The sequence below is a fragment of the Bos mutus genome, chromosome 5 (genome assembly GCF_027580195.1).
Source record: "Bos mutus isolate GX-2022 chromosome 5, NWIPB_WYAK_1.1, whole genome shotgun sequence".
Lineage (NCBI taxonomy): Eukaryota > Metazoa > Chordata > Mammalia > Artiodactyla > Bovidae > Bos > Bos mutus.
The window spans coordinates 16,401,904-16,429,311 of NC_091621.1; the positions used below are offsets into that span (position 1 = coordinate 16,401,904).

The 27,408-nt window shown below is 47.9% G+C and overlaps 1 protein-coding gene across 1 annotated transcript; it reads left to right on the top strand.

The window, feature by feature from the left end:
- The first annotated feature begins 994 nt into the window (after window positions 1-994).
- KIF5A (kinesin family member 5A) lies at window positions 995-27,329 on the top strand. Its single transcript, XM_070369954.1, has 28 exons — window positions 995-1,187; window positions 12,052-12,139; window positions 12,233-12,306; window positions 12,715-12,819; window positions 13,074-13,122; window positions 13,562-13,617; window positions 13,842-13,929; window positions 14,220-14,344; window positions 14,830-14,934; window positions 15,419-15,567; window positions 15,671-15,819; window positions 16,093-16,268; window positions 17,245-17,313; window positions 17,691-17,897; window positions 18,202-18,348; window positions 18,946-19,134; window positions 19,481-19,598; window positions 19,968-20,032; window positions 20,133-20,242; window positions 20,629-20,730; window positions 21,236-21,296; window positions 21,556-21,627; window positions 21,788-21,892; window positions 24,571-24,787; window positions 25,002-25,155; window positions 25,467-25,549; window positions 26,011-26,038; window positions 26,498-27,329. Exons 1-28 carry the CDS (start codon window positions 1,059-1,061, stop codon window positions 26,574-26,576), a joined length of 3,099 nt encoding a protein of 1,032 aa, XP_070226055.1. The 5' UTR covers window positions 995-1,058; the 3' UTR covers window positions 26,577-27,329.
- The last annotated feature ends 79 nt before the right edge of the window (window positions 27,330-27,408 follow it).

The window sequence follows — 27,408 nt, forward strand, 5'->3', positions numbered from 1 at the left end:
TTTTGAATTCTGATAGACCAAAATAGGACCCCGGTAGCTCAGTTGGTAAAGAATCTGCCTGGCAATGCAGGAGACCCAGGTTCGATCCCTGGGTGGGGAAAATGCTAGGGAGAAGGAAATGGCAACACACTTCAGTATTTTTGCTTGGAGAATCCCCATGGACAGAGGAACCTGGCAGGCTACAGTCCTTGGGGTCGCCAAGAGTCAGGCCAAAATAGAGACCTAGTGGGGACCTGGTATCTATGTTGGGGAGAGAGTAGAGTCCTTTTGGATGTAGGAGGGGAAGGAAAGAACCAGACTTCCCTTGACACTCCTCTTTGAAAAATGGACCCTGGACACCCACCTCCATAGAGGTACAAGTAGCTGCCCCTGAAGGTTTCAGTGAGCTGAGGATTTTTGAGAGGGTTGTGGGGAAAGAGAGGAGGAGACGTGTGCTGCCAATCTGGAGAGAGGACTGTGATAGAGGTGAAGGATGCCCTGGAATAAAGGAGGTGCGAGCGCTGTTGACTCTGCCTCCGACGGGGAGACAGGCCCACCTCAGATCCCTTAGCCCTTCCAGGGGGTTGGAATCCGAGGGAGGGACAGACGGGTCAGGATTGTGAGGGTGGGACCTAGTGAGTGACTTGGGTGGGGAAGGGGTGAGGACACGTTAGTCTCCGAGCGTCAGGAGTCGGGAGAGGAGGCAAGAAGAGAGCAGAGGTGCCACCGTCCGTCGGTGGGCGCCGTGGGGTGGCAGCCCCCAGCCACAGAAGCCCCGCCCCGCTCCTCCGTCGCCGCCCCGCCCAGGCCCGCAGCGCGGCGCTGCAGCGCGAGGGGCGGAGAGGCAGAGCGCCGAGAGAGGACCAGACGCCCAGGTCGCCCGCATCCCGGTGCCGCAGGAGAGAGGAAGCGCGCCTCGGCCCTGCTCCCCAGCCTTTGCCCGGGCGCCCGCCTCAGCTTTCTGAACCCTCAGAGACAGAGCACCTGTCTTCCGCCTGAGCCTCAGCTGAGCCCCTCTCCTCCCGGAGCACACGCGACCTCTGCAGCCGAAGTGCCCCAGCCCCACGCCGGCGACCACCATGACCGAGACCAACAACGAATGTAGCATCAAGGTGCTCTGCCGATTTCGGCCCCTAAATCAGGCCGAGATTCTGCGGGGGGACAAGTTCATTCCCATTTTCCAAGGGGACGACAGCGTCGTTATTGGGGTGAGTGCCGCCCCTGGAGGGAATTTCGGAAAGGGGGCAGGATCTTTTACCCCCGCCGAGCCTCAGCCCCCAGCCTGTCTCAGCTCCCTCTCCCCGTCTCTCATCCTCCTCCATCCTTTTAGCCGCAGCCCCTCCTCTCCCTGCATCAGGATGGCTGGGTGTGGCCTGGCCAGGCCGGCGGCCGAGTCTCGGCAGAGTGGGAGGGGGCTACTGTCCCGCGATCCGGGGGCCGGATTCCCCTTTGCTGCTCTCTGCAGCGTCCCCACCCCTAGAGCCAGTCCCGTGTTTTTCTGACGTTTTCCCTGTTCCCTAGGGAAGGCGCATCTTCCCTTTGTTATTGGCTCAGAATCTCTACCCCTCACCTCCCAGGAAGGGAGGAGGAAGACTAGTGGACTGGCTAGATGGGAGGCGGGTTGTCCAGGGTCTCTGCGAGGTACAAGTGAGGGTGGACTCTGGGGTCAAGGCCTCCATCATCCCCAGAAGTAGTTACAGCCTGGACTTGGGGGGAGGGCACAGGTTTGGTGAAGGGTTTTCAGAGAAGGAAATACATTGGTGCCACACCCAGTTTGGGAGGGGGATCTTCTAGGTCCTAAAGAAATGTCTGTCTTTTCCTCCCAGGCATGGTAGGAAGAGGATTTCAGACCCCTCAACTCACCCTAACAAAAATAACCAAACCCTGAGATCCTATCAAGCAGTTGCTTATTCATCCTTTCTCTTGATGATCCAATTCAAAGTAGCAAGCCACCTCCTCTACCTAGTCTCGACAGCCCCTACCCCTGGAAGAGACTATTAAGAAGGAGAACTAGTATTTACTGTGCTTTTTACTCTACATATATCATTTGATCTTCAAAACAACACTCTGAAGAAGGTATTAATATTTCCACTTTATAGATGAGGAAATTGAGACCCAAAGAAGTCGAATGACTTTCTCAAGGTCACACTGTTAATTCATGGATCTGAACCTAAATCTGTCACTCCAAAGCTCACATCTTTCCTTCTGTATCACATTACCTCCACAGATTTCGGTTCTGGACTTTTAGCTGTGGTAGCCCCCAAGGGATTCCTAGGGAATTCCTCACCTCCCCTCCTTTCCTAGGCTGGTTGGGACTGTCAGGCTATGGGGTGAAAGGATTTGAGGTTGAGTCCAGTAGGGAGTAGGACTTGAGGGGTGCTGGGCTAGGACACTGTAGCCAGTTCAAGAAGGGAAGAGCCCATATAAGGGCCATCCTCAAGGTCAGGGGCACTTCTTATGTATCTTTGATCCATAGTGCTTGGCACAGGGCTTGCTTGTTGAAGGAATGAAGGAAAGAAGAGGAGGGAGCCTGGGTCTTCGGAGTCAGTGAGAACGGGACTTTGAGTAAACATGCCTTAGGAAGAGACTTGCTGACATGGTCTGTCCCCAAGGGCTCTAGCCTGTCACCAGTCTCTCTCACCTCCATTGTGGACTCAATGGGTGCCTTCACCTTGTGTCCGTGCTTATGTATGTATGTTTGCCACATAGGGAGGGCCCCTGTCTCTCTTTGTCTCGGGAACCTTAGACCTTGCAGTCTGATCAGTCTGGCCAGGCTGAAATAATGCCTGGATCAACCCTCAGGGCCTCCTTTCTGAATAGTCTGGACAGTGGGTGTTAGCCACAGGAGTTAGAGCTTGAGGGCCCCCTGAGACAGAAAGGCTGAGAAATAGGACCAAGGTGGTTATGGAGGAACAAACCCACAAAAGGCTTCCACTTTTAAGCCTAACTTCCTTGCTCTAGGGTGTTTAGGTTTATCTGAACCAACTCCCTTAGGCTCTCTGGGGCATCCATCCTGGCATGGTGGGCGCAGGGCATGGGGCGATGTTGGGAGAAGGAGTTGTGTTTATCCGTCTCATTCTCAGCTAAATAGGAGAGACCTGGTGGAGGTGGGAGGGAGGAGAGATAAAGAGAGGCCCAGGGCCCCCTGCCAATTCAGATTTTATCTTACTCCACAGCTGTTCCTTCTTTATCTATTTTGCCTGATATTTGCAGGGCTGAACCTTTGTCTCGCTCTGTGTCTTGCCTTGCCCTAGCCCTTCCTGTCAGTGTCTCATGCCAAGATAAGTGCTTATGGGGGGCCATTTTGTCTCAGGCAGCATCCTTGGTGCTTGCCTTCCCAGGCTTTCTATTCATTCCTCGTTCAGCAGGATGAGGGTCATAAGTGAAGTGATTGTGAGGAGCGCCTTGAGGGTCCCAACAAAGGGAAGGAAATCCCCCAGCCTCCTTCCTCTCTCTTCCTCTAGCTCTCTTTGGGGCCCGTGTGTGGGAACTATCTGAGGAGTTAATGGAGGAAGCTGCTTCAGGATGTCTGGGAAGGCTGAAGGTGGGAGAGGCTATTCTCTCTCTCCAAGCCCAGCCCCCTGCTCCTCCTGTGATGGCTCTTCTCTCTGCACTGCGGCTAGCTCTGGGCTACAGAGTCCCTAATGTTCATGGCCTTTTTCTGCTTGGCAGAATGTAGGAGAATAAGCTGGGAAGACAGCTCTGTGAGCCTCATCCCTCTCCCACCCCATGACTTCTCCCTGGAATCTGGCGGATGGGGCTTAGCCCACATTAATGGCCTGAGTCATAGTGGAAGGGTGTCTGGGTCACTGTCTGTGTGTGCTATGTACCTTGTCTTGCTCTTTGGGTCACTGGGAATCCACTGTGACTTTTTAAGTGTACCCATTTATGTGTCTCTCTGCCTGTCTTGGTGGGCAGAGTGTGAGCTGTGCATCTATACCAGACACAGGAGAATGGCAGTAGGGAAACCCATAGCCTCTCTGCCTCCCGCCCCTGCTCCACTTCCCTTCCCTCCCTCCCTCATTCAAGTATCAACCATATTCTATCTCCCTTAGATTTCCTGATGGCTAGGTGGATTCTTAAGGAGGCAACAAAGTAGGACCACCAAGTACCTCATTTGGAAAAGCCAGGTTGGGGCCTGCAGGATTATTGGAGCAGAGTCACTATTGTTTGAGGTGGCCCAGGATTCTTTTGATGTCTGACGGAGAGGAGCAGTTCTCCCTTAGCCTTGGGGGAGTCTCGTCAAGGAAAACAGAGAGGGGAGGTGATGTTCACTGTGGCCAGTATCGCTCCAGCATTGCCATGGCAACAATCCCCAGGGGTGTCACTATGGAAATCAGTCCTGGTGCTCTCAAGTTCAGTCTCTACCAAGTGCTTTAATGAAGGTTGAAAAGGTTGGTTATCTCTGGACCCCTGATCTTAGACCTTTCCATTAGCTTTAGTCAGCACCCTTTGTGGAAAACACCAGAAAGTGCTGGGAGACACAATTGGACAGGAGACGAGGAAGCTTGGAGTGGGTCAGAGGAGAACACAGAGTCCGGGGTTGTGGGACTCTGAAGAGAAGCCCTCTGGAGGGGCGATTTACACTGCTGTTGGGGGAGACAGAGTGGGTCTCAGAGGCATTCCTCAAAGGTGGACGGTCTCCCTGAGTGTTTCTAACTTACAAGTCTTCTGCTGCTGCTGCTAAGTCACTTCAGTCGTATCCGACTCTGTGTGACCCCATAGACGGCAGCCCACCAGGCTCCCCCATCCCTGGGATTCTCCAGGCAAGAACACTGGAGTGTGTTGCCATTTCCTTCTCCAGTGCATGAAAGTGAAAAGTGAAAGTGAGGTCGCTCAGTCGTATCTGACTCTTAGAGACCCCATGGACTGCAGCCTACCAGGCCTCTCCATCCATGGAATCGAAGTCATGGATTAGTACCTCCTTGGAGAGGATGGATGGGAGAACTGCATTCTTCTGAAAAAGGGGTTGAGGTTGCAAAAAGAAGGTGATGAAGGACTTTAGTTCTGTCCAGAAGTATTTGGAGAAACGCCCATATGGAGGGAGGAGGGGAAGGGAAACCGTGATAAAGCTCTGACGCAGTGTTGGCACGTCAGTTTTGGGATCACTTCGACAGTGTGGGTCTGGAATCAGAGTGCTTGAGTTTGAAAACTTCTTCTACCACTACCCTACCTCTTTGAACTTCAGTTTTCACATCTATGAAATATAATAATAATAATAGTACCTACCTCCTAGGATTGCTGTGAGCATTAAATGAGATAATGTATAGTGACAGGCACATCATAAACTCCCAACCAGAGTTAGATGTTATTTTTATTTTAGATGGGCTGTCTCCCCACCAGCTCGCCTTTGACACAACTGGGAGGTGGTTAACATTTTCCCCTCTTACAGGTTGTTTCATCCAAAGATTCAGGTCCCTAGGATCTTCTTGCTCTCTTCTTCCATCAATATCTGTGTTTCTTCAACAGATATATTAATGAAGAGCCTCCTGAGGGCCAGGGACTGTGCTTGATGTTGGGGATTGAGAGGGGAACCTCTGTCTTCAGGAAACTCTTGGTTTACATGGTGGTCCAGGCTGTGGAGTGGCCTGGCCAAAGTCCTGGGAGGGGGCATCAGAAATGGCTTTTGCTAACTGTACATACACTTCCCCAGATTCTGATAAGAAATCCCCCACAACATACTACAGTCTGACTCAGAATACTTATGTGTCATGAGAGATGTAAATAATGGTGACGTTTCCCAAGTGAGTAGTCTAGAAGCAAAAAAAGTGGGAAACCGCTGGTCTAGTTATTTTTTAAAAAGATCTGACAGAACAAATTCATCTGGTAATAAATAGAACGTTAAAGGACGTCATACTTTAACAGATATAAAAATCTTAGGAAGAAGAAATGAACTAGGTTTGAAACTTAAGGACCCAACCAAGTGTAGGAAGATGGTAGCAGGCCTTCCCAGAAACCTTAGAATTGTAAACATGGCTTTCTCTGCTCATGAGATTACTAAGTGCATCCACTTTTAGCTCTTGGATATTTTTTATCATTGTGGTTCCAAGAATGCCACCCGTCCTCTCTCTCTGATCTCTCCCTGCCTAGGCTCAGGAAAATGAGTTCCTCAGGCAGTAATTGCCTTCAGCACTTGGAGAGCGCCCTCCCTTTTAAAGAACCCACAGCACCCTCTGTAGTGAAAGTGTTAGTCACTCAGTTGTGTCTGACTCTTTGTGATCCTGTGGACGGTAGACCACCAAGCTCCTCTGTCCATGGAATTCTCCAGGCAAGAATACTGGAGTGGGTAGCCATTTACCTTCTTCAGGGGATCTTCCCAACCCAGGGATTGAACCCAGGTCTCCTGCATTGTGGACAGATTCTTTACCATCTGAGCCACCAGGGAAGCCCCTGGAATCCTGCAACTGGGAGTGTTAGAGCATTGATCCCCAGGTTCCCAGAAAGGAAGAAGGAAAGAGTGAGGTTGCCTTAGGAGTTATATTTAATCCCCTTTGGCTGCATGCCTGGCTTTAGTAAGCATGGATAGACATCACTGATGGAGAAGAGGTGAAAGTCACTGGCTGAGATGGACGTGTTTTGTTTGTTTATGTTTCCTGGCAGCTGGATGGGAGAAATATTGAGTTAGATTACAATTCGAGAATCAAGGTTCAGTTAAAGAATAAAATAAAACAAAATTTTTAAAAAGATATCACCACTGAGAAGGAAAAGCATTAAGGCCACTTTAAGTCTGTTTATTGAAACACTGTATGATTTTATTCTATGTAATAAGAATTTTATTCTTTGTAATAAAGTATAATGATGAACTGTATAGATAAAAATGGTTTTAAAATGGTGAAAAATTTATAAAAGTCCTATGAATAATTCATAAACTCAGTCAACCTTAAAAAAAAGAATCAAGGTAGATTTTTCTTTAATAGTAGTAAACATAATCTGGTTACAGCACTGTGCTGTCCTTAGTCGCTTAGTCATGTCTGACTCTTTGCAACCCCGTGGACTGCAGCCTGCCAGGCTCCTCTGTCCATGGGGATTCTCCAGGCAAGAATCCTGGAGTGGGTTACCATGCCCTCCTTCAGGAGATTGTCCCAACCCAGGGATTGAACCCAGGTCTCCCACACTGGGTTCTTTACCAACTGAGCCACCAGGGAAGCCCAAGAATACTGGAGTGGGTAGCATATCCCTTCTCCAGGAATCTTCCCAACCCAGGGTTGTTGACAAAGTTGAAAACAAAGAAAAGCACAAAGAAGAAATTAAAACTCACTGAAAATCTGCCCCCTCCAAAATATTGTTAACAATTTGATGTATTTGTTTCCAGTAGTTTTTTTCTACATATATACATATAATGATTTTAATAAAAGTGTATCATAAACTCTATGTTGTTTTGTAACCTATTTTTCACCAACAAAATACCATGACTTTCACCACCACTAAATATTTTACATAATTTTATTTATTTAAAAAAATTTTAGTTAATTTTTGAATGTCTTACATGTACATGTAACAAAATTCAAATGATATAAAAAAAGATACACAGTGAAAATTTAGTCTCCTTCCTACTTCTCTTTCCTAGCCACCCAGTTCCCCTTTCAGAAGGCAGCCTTATAGCCAGTTTCCTGTAGATTCTTCGAAAAGAATGCCATGCATTTACAAGCAAATGCATATGTATTTAATACACGCATGTACTTTTTTTACACAAATGATAGCATACTATACATACTGTTCCGTACCTTGCTTTTTTTTTTTTTTTTTACTTAACGAGGAGTCTTAGAGATCCTTCTACATCAGCACATAAGTATCTATCTCATTCTTTGTAACTACTGTATTATTTGTTGTAGAGATATGCCATAATTTATTTAGCCAGGTCTTTAGTGATAGATGGAGAAGGCAATCGCACCCCACTCCAGTACTCTTCCTGGAAAATCCCATGGACGGAGGAGCCTGGTGGGCTGCAGTCCATGGGATCGCAAAGAGTCGGACACGACTGAGCGACTTCACTTTCACTTTTCACTCTCATGCATTGGAGAAGGAAATGGCAACCCACTCCAGTGTTCCTGCCTGGAGAATCCCAGGGACAGAAGAGCCTGGTAGGCTGCCATCTCTGGGGTCGCACAGAGTCGGACACGACTGAAGCGACTTAGCAGCAGTAGCAGCTATTGATAGATATGGATATTTTGGTTTGTTTTAATCATTTGCTATTACAAACAATTGAATGACCATATGTATTAATATATTTAAGGGCCCAGCCAGTGCAGTGCATCATCAGACTATTTTTGGCCAGGCCACTGCGGCATGTGGGATTTTAGTTCCCTTACCTGGGATTGAACCCATTTCCCCTGCAGTAGAAGTGTTGAGTCCTAACATTTGGACCACCAGGGAATTCCCCTAGAGAAGGCATTTTAATTGACAGGCATAGCAATTAAGTCCCATCATCAAACTATTTTATTTTGGCCACTTTGATAGATTAAAATGCTAATATAGTCTAATATTCATTTTTTCTTATTAACAATGAGTTTGTGCATAATTCATATTTTAAGGGCCATTATCACATCATCTTGTGATGTTCTACTTTATGATAGCACTTAGGTATAATTTACTACAGTGAGTGCACAAATCTTAAGCAAACAGCTGTATGAATTTTATAATATATTTGGACACCTGTGTGACCACTACCCAGGTTGAGATCTAGAGCATTTTGATTGCCCCTTGAAAGCTCCCTTTTGCCCCCTTCCTGTGAGTATCACCCCAAGGCAACTGCTACTTTGAGTTTCATCACTACAAGTAAGTGTTGTTTACTCTTGAACTTTATATAAAGGGAATAATACAGTATGTGCTCTTTGAGTTTGAGTTCTTTCAACTCATTCTTGAGATATATTGGTGTTCTATTATGTCATCCTTTTAAATAGTAGCAAAGAATAAAACATATGTACATGCCATAGTATAATTAATTCCTTGTATTAATCAGTCCCCTAAATGTAACTTGTTTCTGTTGTTTTCAAATCCTCATTACTATAAGCAGTGTTGATAATAAACATTCTTGTAGCCAAATATTTGCTACAGATAGTTCCATAGTACAAATCTTAGGAGTACAATATCTGGGTCTCTGGATATGTGCAATTCAGGGCTTTGGATTATACGCTTCTGAATTGCCCCTTGGAAGTATGGATATACTGTCCTAACGGAAAAGAATGAAGGTGCTTCTTTCACAGGAATTATACCTTCTTGAACCCTCATCTATGCTGGGTATTACAATTAAGTTTTTGTTTTCCAGTTTGATAGGTGGAAAATGATGTTACTGTTTTTCCTTCAAAAATGTTAAACATCTTTATGTTTATTGAACATATGTGTTTCTTCTGTTGTTAGTACCTAACTCTTATCCATATATTTCTGGTTATTTTTTTGTTAGTTTTTTCTGTTAATTTTGTTGTTGTTGTTGTTACTAGTTTATGAGAGTTCTTTATATAGTAAGAGTATTAATCTCTTTGTTTTTAAAATTAAAATTTTCTTTTTAAAAATTATATATTTTCATTTTAGAATACTTTCAAATCTTAATCAAAAAGAACAAAAATAGCAAAAAACTCCTAAAGTCCCACTGTCCGAGGGTAACCACTGTTAACATGTTTCTCTATGCAAGGTATACATATATACATACCTTGTATACGTATATATACATGTATACATATACATACGTATATACGTACCTTGTATACATATATAATACCATACATTTTTACTGAAATGGAATAATCCTTCATATACTCTTTTGTGTGTGTGTGTTTTACACGGCACACTATTTTTAAAACCACCTTTTCCTTAAAATTATTTTGTGTGTACCTTATCATGTTATTACACATTTTTCTGTAACTCACCTATACTATTTTCTCTCTTTAATTTCAAAGCAATATGTCATTGTAAAATATTTACATGTCACAGAAAAAATGTCATAAGCATAAGTTCCTATCATTCTGCTTTCCAGTGATAATCACTTTTAACAGATCTATATACAGTCTTCCGTATCTTTTTTCTAAGACTGTTCTATTCCTATGCTTTTTTAAAATATATAATCATGTTACACAAATTGTTTTTATTTTTTCGTGTATTTGATCTTGGACGTGTAAACCAAACTTGCTCATTGTAATAGGAGTAGATTATGGAGGTATATGGCAACCCACTTCAGTACTCTTGCCTGGAAAATCCCATGGGCGGAGGAGCCTGGTGGGCTGCGGTCCATGGGGTCGCTAGGAGTTGGGCACGACTGAGCGACTTCACTTTCACTTTTCACTTTCATGCATTGGAGAAGGCAATGGCAACTCACTCCAGTACTCTTTCCTGGAGAATCCCAGGGACGGAGGAGCCTGGTGGGCTGCCGTCTATGGGGTTGCCCAGAGCTGGACACAACTGAAGCGACTTAGCAGCAGCAGCAGCAGCAGCAGCAGCAGCAGCATGGAGGTATAACCAATATCTTCTTGATGGGTGTTTGAATTGTTTCTTCCTTTTCTTTAATACAAATGGCTGCAGTGAACATCCATCTACACACATCATTAAGTGCTTAAAGCAAGTTGCAATATGAATTCCTAGCATTGAAATCTGTGGGCAGAGTATTACCAGTATGGACATTTGAATATTTAATAGAATTGTCCTCCAGAAAGGCCCTACCAGTTTATAGTACTGTCTTCATTGCAGAGAGCACTTTCACAACTTTTTTCTCTTTGTGGATTCTGTTTTTGGGACTTCAGAATCCCTCACCACAGAGAGACCAGATAAATATTCCTGGTTGACTTTTATCATAAATCAGATTTTGAAAATCTTTTAAATATTAAAGACAATACTTACTAGTATAAATATCCTTTTTGGGAAGAATTAAAAAGAAAAACAAAAAATACACTATTTTCTCACTCTCTTTGGCATTAAAAAATAAAAAATATAATACTTGTACCTGGTTTAAAAATGTAAACCTTCCAGGATAAAATGAAAAATGAAAGCCACCTCTCCCTCCCAGTTTCTCTCTCTGAAGTAATCATTGTTAATATTTTTTGTACAATTCCTTTTGGAAAAAAAGTTTACCTATGTCAGTGCAGTATTGTAGATATGCCCAGACCCACATCTCCAGCCTTCTCCAATGCTTATGATTTGTCTTAGTTAAAATATGTCTCCCAAACTCTGGTGTCTGTAGACTTGGAGGTTAACCTATCAGTTGAATAAAGACGGACTCTGTAGCAAAATAATTTGACAACTATGTCATAGTTTCTTTATATCAAATAATGGGAAAATATGACTGAAAAGTTGTCACAATGGAAAGCAAGCAGAGTCTCATTGAATTGTACCAGAGATCTTCCCTTTAATATGATCAGATAGCAAATCTATTCTCTTTGGGTCCCTGGGTTGTAAATATTTTGTATCTTTAGCATTCTTATCAGCACACATGATATATAACATTACCTGAATTGAACAAGATACTTGCAGGTCTGAGTGATTTGCTTCACAGTTTCTCTTTACTTAAAGCTGTTTCCCTAAAGGGAGAACTGTATTTCTGATTTCATATGTTTTTTCACAAAGACAGAGCTTGTGTTAATATTTCCATAACAGCTCAGTAGTTCAGCATTTGTATGTTTCATTTACACAGTAGGCAACACACTATACATCTGTCCCTAACTTTGCATCTTCCACTTATAATACATCGTCAACATCTTTTCATATCAGAACATGTGGATCTATTGAGGAAGATGTTTTTATAACTTAGTGGTAGATTTTTAATGTCAGTATGTTGTTCTTCACTCTCTACAGCCTGTAGTCCTGTTGTCTTTTCTCATTTGATCCCAGGCAGGGGATCTGGGATGGTGAGTTTGTCACACCAAGGCTGGGGTCCTCTCATGCAGTATCGCCATGTGACACTCCTCAGTGGCGTTCTAGCCCATGGGTACAATCCTGGTGTCAATACTAAGCTTTGCTTCTCTTTGGTTCCCTTCATCCCCATAATTGTCCATGAATACAGAAGGCTGAGGAACAGGTGCCTTTTCAGGGGTTTCTTCTTTCCCACACCTCCCTACTGATGTCTGCCATCTTTTATTTCCACTCCAGGGGAAGCCATATGTCTTTGACCGTGTATTTCCCCCAAACACGACTCAGGAGCAAGTTTATCATGCCTGTGCCATGCAGATTGTCAAAGGTAATGAGTGTATTTTGAGAGTGTACCTTTTCAAGCTCCCATTCCCTACTCTGCTTCTCTCTAGCAGTGGTCTTTCTCTGCCATCTCTTCCAGATGTCCTAGCTGGCTACAATGGCACCATTTTTGCTTATGGACAGACATCCTCAGGGAAGACACATACTATGGAGGTGAGGGTTCTAACTTTTATGGGAGAGAGAGGTTGGGAGTGTTAATGGGAGGCCAAGGAGTCTCAGTGTGGGGAGATCTCGGAATGAGGGCTGCCTGGTACAGTGTTATTGTGTAACACTGGGAGGGCAGTGTTATTGTGGAAGTTTAATGGACTCCCTTCAGCCTGCTGCAGTTCACCTTCCTTTCCACTACGCCAGTTTTCTTCTTTTGCCTGGAAAAGCAGCAGCAATGACAGTTCAAAGGGCTGCTCAGTTCCCTCTTCCTTCCACTAAAGGTAGTGACCATCCCCTAAGTCAGGATGGTCTTCTTAGCAGCTATTACCTCTGTGTTCGTCTGCCTCCCTCTGAACTGTCTGATTCCTCCTGAGCCCCAGCCTCATTTGGAATACCCTTACTCTTACTCCCCAGGGAAAGCTGCATGACCCCCAGCTGATGGGAATCATTCCTCGAATTGCCCGAGACATCTTCAACCACATCTATTCCATGGATGAGAATCTTGAGTTCCATATCAAGGTGATCAGGGCATGACCACTGGGCATCCTCTTATGGGACTGGGAGGGGAGGATCTAGCATGAACCCACTGAGATCCTCCACGCCCCAACTTATTCTCCCCCGTGGTTACCTAAGTTCTTCTCTGCCAAAATAGTCTCTTCTGCCCTTTCCCTCCCACCACCACTATTTGAGTGGATCACATTAGCCTGTGATACCTGAATCAGATTTAAGATAGGCCCCCATCACTTTATACTTCTCCTTTCTTCCTAACCCAGGTTTCTTACTTTGAGATTTACCTGGACAAAATCCGTGACCTTCTGGATGGTGAGTGGTGTGTAATCCCAGTGGGTGGGTCGGGGGTGAGGAGGGCAAGGAAGAGAATGATCACAGTGTTCTTGGCCTCTTGGGCTTAGGTGCTGTTTGGTGAGAGATGCAGCAGGCATACGAGGACAAACACACTTGTACTTGTGGCCCTTGCCTTCACTCACCAAGAATTTCCAAAAACTGAAAGGGTCAGAAGATGAGCTTAGATGCCCAGGCCCACATACAAACAACCTCAGCCTAGCTGGAGCCCTGGGGCTGGAATCCTGCAGGAGGACAAACAGCCCTCAGAGTGAGCAGGGAGTTTAGGCTTCACAGGGGAGTCTTCTTCCCTTTTGAACACAGAAGAATCATCCATCTGAGCAGACTGCAGGGTAAAGGGGTTGGGTAGGTGGGGGAGTGGAAGTGCTGGCCTTGCTCACCCTGAATTGTCTTGATTCAGTGACCAAGACAAATCTGTCTGTGCATGAGGACAAGAACCGGGTGCCATTTGTCAAGGTGAGACCGGGGCTGGGGCAAGCAGGTGGGGCCAGGGTATTGAGAGCACGGGCACAGGAGGAGGGGATATCACGGCCCAGGAGCCGGAGGGCGGACAGCCTGGACTGGGGAAGAGTCTGGGGCCTGGACAAAGGCACTGCCTTGAAGGGTCATTTGGTCACTGTGCAGGTAATTTAATCTGTAGACCAAAGTGTAGGGGGTCACTGTCCATTTGCCCCCTGCAGGGTTGTACTGAGCGCTTTGTGTCCAGCCCGGAGGAGATTTTAGATGTGATTGATGAAGGGAAATCAAATCGTCACGTGGCTGTCACCAGTGAGTGGGGGAGATCAGGGGCTCTTGAGTCTGGCGTCTGCCTCTCCTCTGTGCCCCTGGGGGCTGAGGGACTTGAAAATGGGCAGGGGAAGTCTGTGTCCTCCTCCGGAGGAGAGATGCTTGTCTGTGAGACCCTGCACCCCTCCTACCAGGGATACGTAGCGGCTGGGCTAGTCCTGGCGGACAACCCCTCTCTCAGCGGGTGGGGGCAGTGGTCTGTGGAAGCTGGGGACTGAGGGCTTCGTTCCACAGAGTTTGGTATAAGGACTGTCTTGTCCTGCCTCTTACAGACATGAATGAACACAGCTCTCGAAGCCATAGCATCTTCCTCATCAACATCAAGCAGGAAAATATGGAGACTGAGCAGAAGCTGAGTGGGAAGCTGTATCTAGTGGACCTGGCAGGAAGCGAGAAGGTGGGGTTCCTGCCACGGTGAAGGGGGCAGGGAAGGAAGCCTTGAGCGGGGGGGTAGCCTTTTTAAAAATCAAAATAACTCTCATTGAGCTAGAATTCACATACCATGAAGTTCACCATTTTAAAGTATACAATTCAGTGTGTTTGCAAGGTTGTGCATCATCACCACTGATTCCAGAACCTTTTCATCACCTGTTAACAGTCATGCCCTAGTCTCCCATCCCGCAACCCCTGGTAAGCACTAATCTACATTCTGACTCTGGATTTGACTTTCTGGACATTTCACATAAATGGAATATTGTATAATATTGTGTATGTAGGGGAGAGAGTCTGTAGCAAGAACATTTAGGGGACCAGAGGAGGGCCTTCTCCATCTTCTTTCCTATCCCCCTCTCCTGACTAAGCCAACTTACGTGGAGAAGAGGAGGGGGGAGCCTACTCGCTCTGCAACCACTCATGACACAGTCACCCTTTGTGCCCTGGTAGGTCAGCAAGACTGGAGCTGAGGGAGCCGTGCTGGATGAGGCCAAGAATATCAACAAGTCCCTGTCGGCCCTGGGGAACGTGATCTCGGCGCTGGCTGAGGGCACGGTGAGTGCTCCTTACGGGTCCTCACCCCATCTTCTGCCTTCTCCTAATGCCCCCACCTCATCATGCCCAATTCATGGGTTGCTCCACCCCTAGTAAGCACTACCATCCTTTCTTTCTTTTTTAAAATATTTTAAAAAAATTATTTTATTTATTTGGCTGTGCCGGGTCTTAGTGGTGGCATGTGGGATCTTTAGTTGTGGCATGTGGGATCTAGTTCTCCAACCAGGGATTGAACCCAGGCCCCCTAAATTCAGAGCACAGAATCTTCACCACTGGATGACCACCAGGGAAGTCCCATCCTTTCTTTTTTTTTGGGCTGTGCCATGCGGCTTGCAGGATCTCAGTTCCCCAACCAGAGATTGAACCCGGGCCATGGCAGTGAAACCCTGTAATCCTAACCACTATGCCACCAGGAAACTCCCTTGCCATCTTTTCTGATTCCCCTGCTGAATTTTTCTGATTCGAGGCCTCCCTTTTCCTCCAGAAAAGCTACGTTCCATATCGTGACAGTAAAATGACACGGATTCTCCAGGACTCCTTGGGAGGAAACTGCCGAACAACGATGTTCATCTGCTGCTCACCATCCAGCTTCAACGACGCGGAGACCAAGTCCACCCTGATGTTCGGGCAGCGGTCAGTGGCGGTCCCCTACTCCCTGCCCCAGCCTCTGCTGTGCTCTCCACTCAGGGTCTTATGAACGTTAATGGAGGTCTCATCTCTTCGTTCCCCTCTCCAGGGCAAAGACCATTAAGAACACTGCCTCCGTGAATCTGGAGTTGACTGCTGAGCAGTGGAAAAAGAAATATGAGAAGGAGAAGGAGAAGACAAAGGCTCAGAAGGAGACGATTGCGAAGCTGGAGGCAGAGCTGAGCCGGTGGCGCAATGGTTAGTGAGGGGTCCTGCAGGTGCAGAAAGCCAGAGAGGGCTCCTACGACCTCCAAGGAGGACTGTGCTTCTGGAGGGATGCAGTAGAGCAGTCATGAGGGAAAGCGAGAGGGGGCTGACATCCTTTATTCCCCACCCCCAGAAAGGTGGACGGTTCACTGGGCAAGAGACATGGAAGCCAGGAGGTCTCTGCGATGGGCAGTGAGGGAGGAAGGGCCCGTCAGGTGCAGCTGTCCCTGCCCCATCCCTCACCTTGTTCTGCCGCTTCGCCAGGAGAGAACGTGCCTGAAACAGAGCGCCTGGCCGGGGAGGAGGCCACCCTGGGAGCCGAGCTCTGCGAGGAGACACCTGTGAATGACAACTCATCCATTGTAGTGCGCATTGCGCCCGAGGAGCGGCAGAAGTATGAGGAGGAGATCCGCCGCCTCTACAAGCAGCTTGATGACAAGGTGAGGACATCCGGCAGGGCACGGCGGTGAGCCTGGCAGGATGCTAAGCGAGGGCTCACAAAAGTAGCTTATCCTGACTTTTTTCCTTATTTTAAAAGAGATGAATGTTTGTTATTGAAATGTGGACGATATATCAAAACATATTGAAGAAAATTTCAATCATTCCTCCTCCCACCATTCACAAATAAAGCCACACAATTGAGATTATACTCTATGTAACTTCACATGTGATTTTTTCATTCCACATTATATAATGAGCGGTTTCCTACTTTGTTAACAATTCTTCACTGAAGTATTTTTAAATGGCTGCCTTACAGTCCATTTATCAGAATGCATTTAACCATTTATTTACAGGCTTTCTAGGGTTTTGTGTTTTGTTAGTTGGTTATTTTTGCTATATAAATAACTTTGAAGTGACTATCTTTGTCTCTTGTCCATATAAGACTTTGGTTCAATTAGAATGGAGTGCTGGAGTGGGATTTCTCAGTTAAAGGATGTGAACATTTGAAGGCTTTTGCTGTGCACTGTCAAGGTTATACAAACTTCCAGAAAGAAAGGAATTAAAAAGTGAGGGCAGGAATCAAGGAGAGAAGCTGAGGAAAAGACTTCTTTCTTTTTAGGATATAGAGTTCCGTTCTTTCTTTTTAAAATGTTTATTTATTTATTTGGCTGTGCTGGGTCGTAGTTGCAGCACTCAGGATCTTTGATCTTCATTGCGATATGAGGGATCTTGAGTTGCAGCATGGGAACTCTTAGTTGTGGCATGTGGGATCTAGTTCCCTGACCAGGGATAGAACCCAGGCCCCCTATATTGGGAGCACAGAGTCATAGCCACTGGACTACCAGGGAAGGCCTAGGATGTTTTGAACTCAAAGCCTAAATTTTTTATTAAGATCCATATCTGCCCCAAGCTCCCAAGTCTAAACTGGAATGAGAAGCTTCCCTTCATTCCATCTTATCCCCTTGCCTCCGACAGGATGATGAGATCAACCAGCAGAGCCAACTCATAGAGAAGCTCAAGCAGCAAATGCTGGACCAGGAAGAGGTAATGGGAAGGAGGGCAAGACAAGAGAGGAGAGGGCCGTGTGTCCATCCCTGAAAGGCATGAAAAAGACCTTTTCTGGAAAGATGGAAGAAGGGGCATTCTGCTTAGGGGTTAGTCACCTCCCCGAGACAACAGAAATCTGGGGGCTTAGTTGGGGTTTTGCTTAAAGCACAGAAGCTGGAGTCTGGGTGCTCCTTCATTATGGTACCCTATTTCTATGAAGCTGAAAGCCCCGTTCCTCTTGACTCTTGCTTGGACCCTTGCCTCTCTCCTAGAGCTATACCTGGGTAAGGGGGGCTCAGCTTCCCCAGGCCAAGGAGCTGGCGAGCTGATCACTGGCAGAAGACTCCTGCTCATGACCCGCCCCTCCCTTGCAGCTGCTGGTGTCCACTCGAGGAGACAATGAGAAGGTCCAGCGGGAGCTGAGCCACCTGCAGTCAGAGAATGATGCCGCAAAGGATGAGGTGAAGGAAGTGCTGCAGGCTCTGGAGGAGCTGGCCATGAACTATGACCAGAAGTCCCAGGAGGTGGAGGAGAAGAGCCAGCAGAACCAGCTTCTGGTGGATGAGCTGTCTCAGAAGGTGGTGAGTGGCCAGCCAGGAGCACCCTGACCTCAGAACACCTTCTGTGTCCAGAGGGAACTCTGCTTTCTAAGAGGGTGGTATCGTGTTTGTACCTTTGTGCTGTCTTTCAGTTCGTGGTGGGCCCCTCTCCCACCCCATCACTGCACTTCACCGTCCTGACCACTCTCTCTTCCAGACCCTTCTGCAGGGCTTGTGTTCTCTTTGTAGCAACCATCAGGGTCATGCATGAAGGGAGAGGCCTCTGGCTAGGTGGGGGAGGGAAGCAGGAAGATGGTGCTGGCATGACCTGAAGGACTGTCCCCAGGCCACTATGCTGTCCCTGGAGTCTGAGTTGCAGCGGCTGCAGGAGGTCAGTGGACACCAGCGAAAACGGATTGCTGAGGTACTGAATGGGCTGATGAAGGACCTGAGTGAGTTCAGTGTCATCGTGGGCAATGGAGAGATTAAGCTGGTGAGTGGAGAAAGACATGGCGGTCTTATTCAGATCTTTCTTGTTCTGGGAATGGTGGGAGGTGTAGGTGAGACACTCATGTCCTCAGAGATACTGAGAGGAGGAGGACAAGATCCAGGAAGGACACCTGCAAACTAGACACAGGAAAACACGCAGAAGTTTGCATAGACTCAACTGAAATACACATTTTAGATCTACATACCTGGTGAAATTCACATTGCTGGATAAGGAAGCAGTGGAGATGTGCTTTTAGCAGGATTTGGAGATGGGGGCACAAAATTAGGAATGATATAGATAGATCCGTGGCAGTGACGAGGCCCCATCTGTGTGATCAAGTGGATCAGTCTGACTACACAATATCCTGTTTCTCTATAGAAGGGAAGAGGGTGACTGTCGGAACAGATCGTTGAATGCAGAGAGGGATTCAGTGTGAAAAACCAGGTGGTACAGAGCTGCTAAAAGTTGTTTGGAACATACCTGTCCCACTGGAGTCCCTGTACCTGTGGGTGTGTGCTGGGCTAGGCCAAGTAGAAGGAAATGGATAGGGGCTTCCCAGGAGCAAAGAGGCACCTCCTCCCTCCCATGTTCACCCCACAGCCAGTGGAGATTAGTGGGGCCATTGAGGAGGAGTTCACAGTGGCCCGACTCTACATCAGCAAAATCAAATCTGAAGTCAAGTCTGTGGTCAAGCGGTGCCGGCAGCTGGAGAACCTTCAGGTCGAATGTCACCGCAAGATGGAAGTGACTGGGCGGGAGCTCTCATCCTGCCAACTCCTTATCTCCCAGGTGAGTGCCAGAGGTAGAGAGCCTCTGGGTGCCGTGGGAGAGGGCAGGCAACTCTGTGGTTGTGGGATGACTGCTAGCAGCCGCCTAGGGTCAACTGAAGTCAAGGACAGAAGAGCTAGGGGAAGCAGGAGAGGGTCCAGGCTAGAGAAGTGAAGGTGCAGGGGGATACTGCCCTCTGAACCAAGAGAGTCTAAAGCAAGGGTCTCCAGAGGAATGGCCCTCGAGCCTGCATCCTGGTGGAAGGTGTAGCAGGAAGAGGGGAGAGCTGGAGCCTGTGAAGGTCTGTGCTGCCTGGAGTTGGGTCCTTGACTCTATCCATCTTCTTCACCAACCCTCACCCCACCAGCATGAGGCCAAGATCCGCTCCCTGACGGAATACATGCAGAGCGTGGAACTCAAGAAACGGCACCTGGAAGAGTCCTATGACTCCCTGAGTGACGAGCTGGCCAAGCTCCAGGCCCAAGGTGAGACCTGCTTAAACCTCCAACCAACCCATCCTGGGACCTGAGATCAGAGAGGGTGTCAGGAGGCAAAGTGACAAACATCACAGAAAACTCAGCACACTCACCAAAGCATTAGACTGAAATCCTGGAGTCCAACTCACGTGCTGCTTAGCATGATTTTGCATGTAGCTCATTTTACATGAACCATAAACCCTCCATCATCCTTTGTCCCTGCTGTATGAAATTGGATAGTTCTCACCCAAAAGAACATCCCTGTGGGCCCATTCTAAGGGTAAATGTGCCCTGCACTGCCTGGCGCTCTGGTCACAATGTGAAGTTCTGTCTGGAGGTGGTAGGTGTGATATAAACTGCTTCCTCCCTCTCCCTCAGAAACTGTGCATGAGGTGGCTCTGAAGGACAAGGAACCAGACACACAGGACACAGAAGATGTGAAGGCAAGTGGGGAAAGTGTTGGGGAGACTGGGGCCTGGCAGGGCCCTCACCAAGCTGGTGGCTGGGAGTCTGGCATTGAACTTGGGTGGGGTTGTGTTGCAGAAGGCCCTGGAGCTGCAGATGGAGAGCCACCGGGAGGCCCATCACCGGCAGCTGGCCCGGCTCCGGGACGAGATCAATGAGAAGCAGAAGACCATTGATGAGCTCAAAGAGTAAGAGTTCCCCAGGGTGGCTCCAGTCTCCACCTGGTCCCCTCATCTTCCTGGGCCCACGCACACACTCCCTCTTGCACCAGGATCCAGTTCTTTAACTTCCATGGATCATGCCCCAGCAAAGACATGACTTTGCAGTCCAGCTCCAGGAGGTACAAGGAGTGAGGACTAGTCCCTATGCTCCAGGCTTCTCTGATTTGATAGTTCAGGGCCCCTTATTCTGCTGTGGAAGCAGTAGCCTGAGTCCGCCTCTAATATACCCTGAAGTAGATGTGTCAACCCTATGAGGACTCGTGTGCAAGAAGGAAAGTGTTGAAGGAGTCAGTCTCCTCTTTGTCCCTCGCTGACATCTCCTTGTTCTCCCCAATACCTCTTGCTCTCCGCAGCCTGAATCAGAAACTCCAGTTAGAGCTGGAGAAGCTCCAGGCTGACTACGAGAAGCTGAAGAATGAAGAACATGAGAAAAGCACCAAACTCCAGGAGCTGACGTGAGTGACGGGTCCGCCTGCAGACCTGAGACCACACGGGCTCAGACGGCTACTCACACATACCTCAGGAACAGGACACGATCTAGATGGGAACATGGTGACCACAGGAGGCAAGGTCTTCAAAAGAACAACTTGATGGCGAGGGGGAAAATAAAGGAGACTTCTGTTCAGTATTAGCTGACATGGAAAGATGTGGATGATGTTCCATGAAGTGTAAAAAGCAGGTTATCAACAGTAGGAATGGTATAATCTTGTAACATTTATGTGAGAGCCACATGCATGGAAGAGTCTGGAAAGATGGACACCAGAATGTTCACGGTGGTTTGATCTGTAAGTGGTAGAATCATGGGCTTTTTATTGGAACTCATCTTACTTTTTTCATTTATGCACTGTGAACATGAGTAACTAGTATAGTAAGTAATAATAAAATATAGATCAAGGAATGGAGGAGGGACAGAGGGGCAGGGTGGCCCTGAGTGGTTTTTCTGTTTCTGTCTTCCTCCAGATTTCTGTACGAGCGACATGAGCAGTCCAAGCAGGACCTTAAGGGTCTGGAGGAGACAGTTGTGAGTGACTTCCCTTCTGCGCCAAGCCAACGGGGGGGTGGGGAGGGGTGGCTTCAGTGTCCAACCCTCCCTCTGATTTCTTCTGCACCCTATTTCTCCCGCCTTTCTGGGAAGTAAGCCTGTGGTATGATCAGGACACACCTTTTTGTAAAAAGATGAGTGACTCACTTGTCTGGAGAGACTGAAGGATCCAGTAGTTTTGGAGGGGGAATGGTGACCTTGTATTTGGTGGCCCCCAATTTTTCATCATTCTTTGCAGGCCCGGGAACTCCAGACCCTCCACAACCTTCGCAAACTGTTCGTTCAAGACGTCACGACTCGAGTCAAGAAAGTGAGTGCTGCCTTGGGGTCTTCCCAGCCCCCATATCCCCCTCCTGTCCTCAAGTTTCTCCATCTCCTGCGGCCTTCAGCGGGGCTTCCGGGCCTGGTCTGAGTGGGGCCTGACTGGCCTCAGGATGGCCGTATCTTTCCTCCGCCCTGTCTCTCCTCAGAGTGCAGAAATGGAGCCCGAGGACAGTGGGGGGATTCACTCCCAAAAGCAGAAGATTTCCTTTCTTGAGAACAACCTGGAACAGCTTACAAAGGTTCACAAACAGGTAAGAGCGAGGGCAAGGGGTGAAGAGAACTCTTGAGGCCTGGGATCCCTAAATCCTCAGAGGCCCTTGGATTTAGAAAAATCTTATTGCATGTCCTCTTTCCCTTTCCCTCTTCCCTTTCCTACTGACACCTTCTTTATGCTGTATTTGGTTCCACGTTTACCCTGTTCTCGGTTCTATGCCTGTTTTCCCTTTCCCAAAGCTCCCAACCTGCCTCTGCTCAAGTGGAATTCCCAGGCCTATGTTGTTGGAGGGTGAGGTGGAAACCAATAGAAGTTTCAGAGGCGTGGGCCTGGGACTACGTGAGGGACGCTGGGCAGACCGTGGCCGGAGTGGAGAGCACTGAGCCAGAGGCAGCCAGGGGAGCTGGGCTTTCTCTCGTGGCGAGGACTCCATCTGCCTAGGCCTGGGGCAGGCATGCAGAGAAATGACACGATGTTGTCCCAAATGGCCCAGGCAGCCCCTGGTCGGGGCCAGTGAAAACTCCTGTGTATTAAGTTGCTGCCTCTCTGTCCCCCTCCTTGCTGCTGCGGTTCCTTAGGTGGAAGACTGGGTTTCAAAGGTATGGGGTGGGGAGGTGACAGGGGCAGTCCAAAGGAGTCAGGACAGGAAATGTTTGGTGCCCACAGAGCAGGTAACCCTCCCTAGTGCCATACAGCTGAGCCTTGAAGACCGGTGCAACACACTGTCAGCTGGCTCTTTAAACAATTCTGAGAATAAACCCTAACCTATTCTTCATTCCTGTCCTTTCAAATCCACCTTAAAATGCCTTTTACGCTCATATTCTCATCAAACTAGAGCTTCAGCTTTTCTTCCCAGTGCTATACCCAGCATATACAGTAAATACCCAGGACACCTTCTTATTTAATAATGAGAAAAAAAAAAAAATCCTAGAGCTGTGGCCCGGTGATGGTACACAGGGTTTATTTTATTTGGACCTGCAGAAGGCCTTACTACCATCTTTTCTCCTGTGCTTATTATCAAACAGTGTGACAACATTATAGAAAAGTTAAAAGAAAAAACATTTGTAATCAGTTTTGCCATTCTTTTTAATTTTTGTTTTCATTTTCCTTCTCTCTCCAAGTGCATATTACATTGCTTCCCTCCTCACCCCACCCCCCGCAACTTTTTATTGTAGTAAAATACACATAACATTTACCACCTTTAATCATTTGCAGTGTACCATTCAGTGGTGTTAAATCCGTTCGTAATGTAGTGCAACCATCCCCACCATCCCGCTCCATAAGTCTTCATCTTGTAGAAGTGAAACTCCATCCCTATTAAATAACCTCATTCCCCACTCTCTCCAACCCCTGGAAACCCCCATTTTACTTTCTGCCTTTTTAATTTTGACTGCTTTAAGAATCTCAGTAGAATCTAAGTGGAGTAATCTGGAATTTGTCCTTCTGCACCCAGTTCATTTGACTTAGCATAATGTCCTCCAAGTTCATCTGCACTGTGGCACATTTCAGGACATCACAGGCTGTTTTCTTCTTCCCTCTCCACCCCCCACCCCCATGCCTCTGTTCTAAGTCTCAAAGATCAGAAACTACTCACCTATAGGCTAGGACTCCTCCTAATTTCATCCCTCAGGGGACACAAGACTAGAAAGGAAAACACTAGAGATGTAGAAATCTCTCAGTTAAACAGGACCTTAAATAGCCAGGGCTGCAGGCTGTGACAAATTGAACTGAGTTATTGTCACAGCAAAAATATTGTTTATGATCTGTAAGTTGTCCAAAATGAAAGGGACAATTCTCCCAGTGTCCCCTGCTACATCGATGTACCTGATATCTTCCAAGGCCGGCTCCTTCTGCAATCTGTAGGCCCCCAGTCATTGCGTGAGACAGTGTAAAAAGATCAGGAAGTCTCTTCCTGGCCTTAAGGTGGTTGCTACCGTTGCTCTAGCTTAATTATAATGGGGAGAGGGCCGGCCCAGGAAATCCTCAAACATGAAGGTAATAAGCACAAATGTTTGTGAGACCTCAAACATTTTCTTTCCTTCCTATGGGGCAGCCGTGTGGATGTGTGGATGTGTGGGGGGCGCCTGTATTCCAGCTTCTGCTCCTGCTCTGCACTGCATTGAACCTGTGCTCAGCCCCATATCCACCCTCCAAACTGCTACCGTGCTCTTGCTGCCTTGCCCTGTGCATGCCCACATAGCCATCTCTGGGTAAGGGGGGTGCCTTGTCCCCATGGTTGCCCTGGGGCTGTTGGTCTGGCACCAGCTGTGAGATACTGGGGATTTGGTGGTGTTTAGGCCAGGAAGAGACAAGAACAGGGCACTGTCACAAGAGTTCTAGGCTAAAAACTAAAGATTAATCTGGAGCATGCATCATTCCTTGGTTGAATTTTTTTTTTTTTTAAGTGACTTAAAAAAAAAAGAAAGAGTTCTGGGCTACAGAGGAGTTGACATGTTTTGCTGCTCAGAAAACGATGTAACTTTTTAATGCCTGGCCCCTGTTTGCTGAAGGAAGAAGGAAAGCACTTTCCAGAGCAGCAGTTAGGTAAAGGGAACGAGGCCTTTGGAGGAGACAACACAGCATCCAGCATCTGCCTCCCTGATGGGACTTTTCTGTATTCTCTCTCCTGCCCGCACCCCCACCCCCAACTCCGGCACCTCGTCCTCGTCCTTGGCTGCCTTTCTCCCGGCCTCTGACCTGGGGCTCACCCCACAGCTGGTACGTGACAATGCAGATCTGCGTTGTGAGCTTCCTAAACTGGAAAAACGACTTAGGGCTACGGCTGAGAGAGTTAAGGCCCTGGAGGGTGCACTGAAGGAGGCCAAGGAGGGTGCCATGAAGGACAAGCGTCGGTACCAGCAGGAGGTGGACCGCATCAAGGAGGCCGTGCGTTACAAGAGCTCTGGCAAGCGGGGCCATTCTGCCCAGATTGGTGAGTGGGCAATGGGATCACACTCCGGGGGATCCTGGCAAATTCCTTGGTGTTAAGCAACCCCACCCCAGCCTCACCCCACCACTCCCGCCCCAAAAAGTAGAAAGTGAATTACTATCTTATAAGCAACTCAGTTCAACTGTAGCTCTGGGACCCAGAGTGACTGCAGAGGACAGGTGGTCTCTTCACGGTCGTTTTCCTTTCTTTGCCGCAGCCAAACCCGTCCGGCCTGGCCACTACCCGGCATCTTCACCCACCAACCCCTATGGCACCCGGAGCCCCGAGTGCATCAGTTACACCAACAGCCTCTTCCAGAACTACCAGAACTTGTACCTGCAGGCCGCACCTAGTTCCACCTCAGATATGTAGTGAGTGACTGTGGGCATAGGCGGAGCCCCAACCCAAGGCTCTCTGCACCTTATAAGACATAAGATTGGGTTAATTATTGGGTGGGATTCAATTCTTTTCCTAAGTAGCTTCATTTCTAACCCTTTCTCAACTTCAGACCTTTGATTAGAAGGTGGGCATCTGCCCTCCTAATCTTCGGCCATGTTTGTTGTCTTCTGGTCTTGGGGGCAGGGTGGATGGTTCCACCCTGAGGGTGAGTGTGGATCAGTGGTCCTTGGAATAGTGGAAGGTGGGGACTAGATGTTGCATCTCTCTCTTCTTCTCCATCCAGCTTTGCAAACTCCTGTACCAGCAGTGGGGCCACATCTTCTGGTGGCCCCTTGACTTCCTACCAGAAGGCCAACATGGACAATGGTGAGTGAACAAGATGGGTCACCAGCCTTTGGGATCCCCAGGGCAAACTGGAAAGTATCAGAAGAATAAGTGACCCTGTGCCTACAGCTCAAACACTGTGCAGCCCTTCAGGGTCTTGGGTTTTTAGAAGTGGGGTCACATGCCTGTCCCCAGCAGTCCCTTCCCTCCCCTGCCCCTTGCCTTCCATTCTCCTCTCCTCTATGAGGGCTCAGGGAGACTTTTTTTTTTTTAATTTATTTTATTTTTAAACTTTACATGATTGTATTAGGTCAAACAAAATAATGATGCAGCTCAGAGTGGCTGAAGACAGAGTGCCACAGACCAAGATGGCAACTATATTCCCAAGACTCTTACCTTTTTCTTCAAGGAGTTAGGATGAGAGAGGGTTTGAGGAGACTGTTTGTAACACATCTCTTTTTTCCCTTCTTCCAATCCTGTGTTCTCCACGGCGATCTCTACAGGAAATGCCACAGATATCAATGACAATAGGTACGCCAGTCCCCACTGCTCTTGGGCTCTCTGGGTGAGAACAGAAGAAATGGTTACCTTTCCCTTGTGCCCAATTTAGGGGTTCCCCAGAGCCTTTGGGGAGAGGAGGAGGAAATGAGAGCCACTCTCACCATCACCATGTTGTCCAGGAGATCCAGTCACTCCCCTGCCTCTGTGTAGAGCACTGTCCCCTCCTCCAGTCCGCCCTGCGGCTCCTCGCCATTGCAGCTGTGGGGGCAGGGGGAAAACCGCCATGGACGTCTGATGACCTGGGTTTCTCTCCTGTGTTGGGGAACTTTGTGACCTTGGGCAGATCAGCTCCATCTCTCTGGCCTTGATTTGCCCAGTGTTGCTGTCCTTGGTTATCTCACAGGCATGATGAGAGAGCAAAGTGACAGGAATGCTGTCCTTTCTACGGGAGCTGACAACGCTGTGATTGTGTTGGGTCTCTTCTTCCAGGAGTGACCTGCCATGCGGCTACGAGGCTGAGGACCAGGCCAAGCTGTTCCCTCTCCACCAAGAGACGGCAGCCAGCTAATCTCCTACAGGGGCTGCCGCAGACCTGCACTTTCAGGTAGTTTCAGGCCGCTTCCTCTGAACAGTCTCAGGTTGCTTCCTTCCTTGCCCTCAGCTTCTTTGTTTCTCCCGCTTTTTTAATCATCTCAGAACTTTTACTAAATGGTTGTCCCTCAACTCCTGCTATCCCCTCCTAGGGGCTACATGGGAACTGCCCAGTGTCCCCTGGACACGGGCCCCTCCCTCCTGCCTTGTGCCTGGTGATAGTGGTTGGTAGCCACAGTACTGCCTTTCTGCCACTAGGGGTCACTGCAACATGTCAGAAGGGTGCTGTCCATCTACAGCACCAAGGGTCACCAAATCTATTAATGGTAGATACTAGGAGATCTTAGGGACAGGGAAGCCTGGCAGGCTGCAGTCCATGGGGTTACAAAGAGTCAGACACAACTGGGCAACTGAACAACAGCAACAATTAGAAGAGCTCTGTGTCCTACACTCTTCCTATCTGTATATATCACCATTAAGCTTTAGGAAATGCACCGGGAAGCCTACCTTTTATTCCTCTAGCTGCTGTATCCACTCTCCTCCCATCTTGCCAGTGGAGGTGGAAAACTGTATATGCCTACCTTCAAGCCTTCCCCGCCTCTGTCCCCTGTGCTCTCCTAGCAGTGCAGGCACCTTCCTGGTTCTCCTGTGTCACCAGGTTTCTCACCAGGGCTGCTTTAGGGCTCAGAACCAAGCACTGGGATCCTATTTTATTGTCCACTTTGGATCCTTGGAGAATAAGAAACAAGAGATCATGGCCGCCTATTGGGCGGCATCCAAGCTGAGCCCTTTCCAGGGGTTTTTCAGAA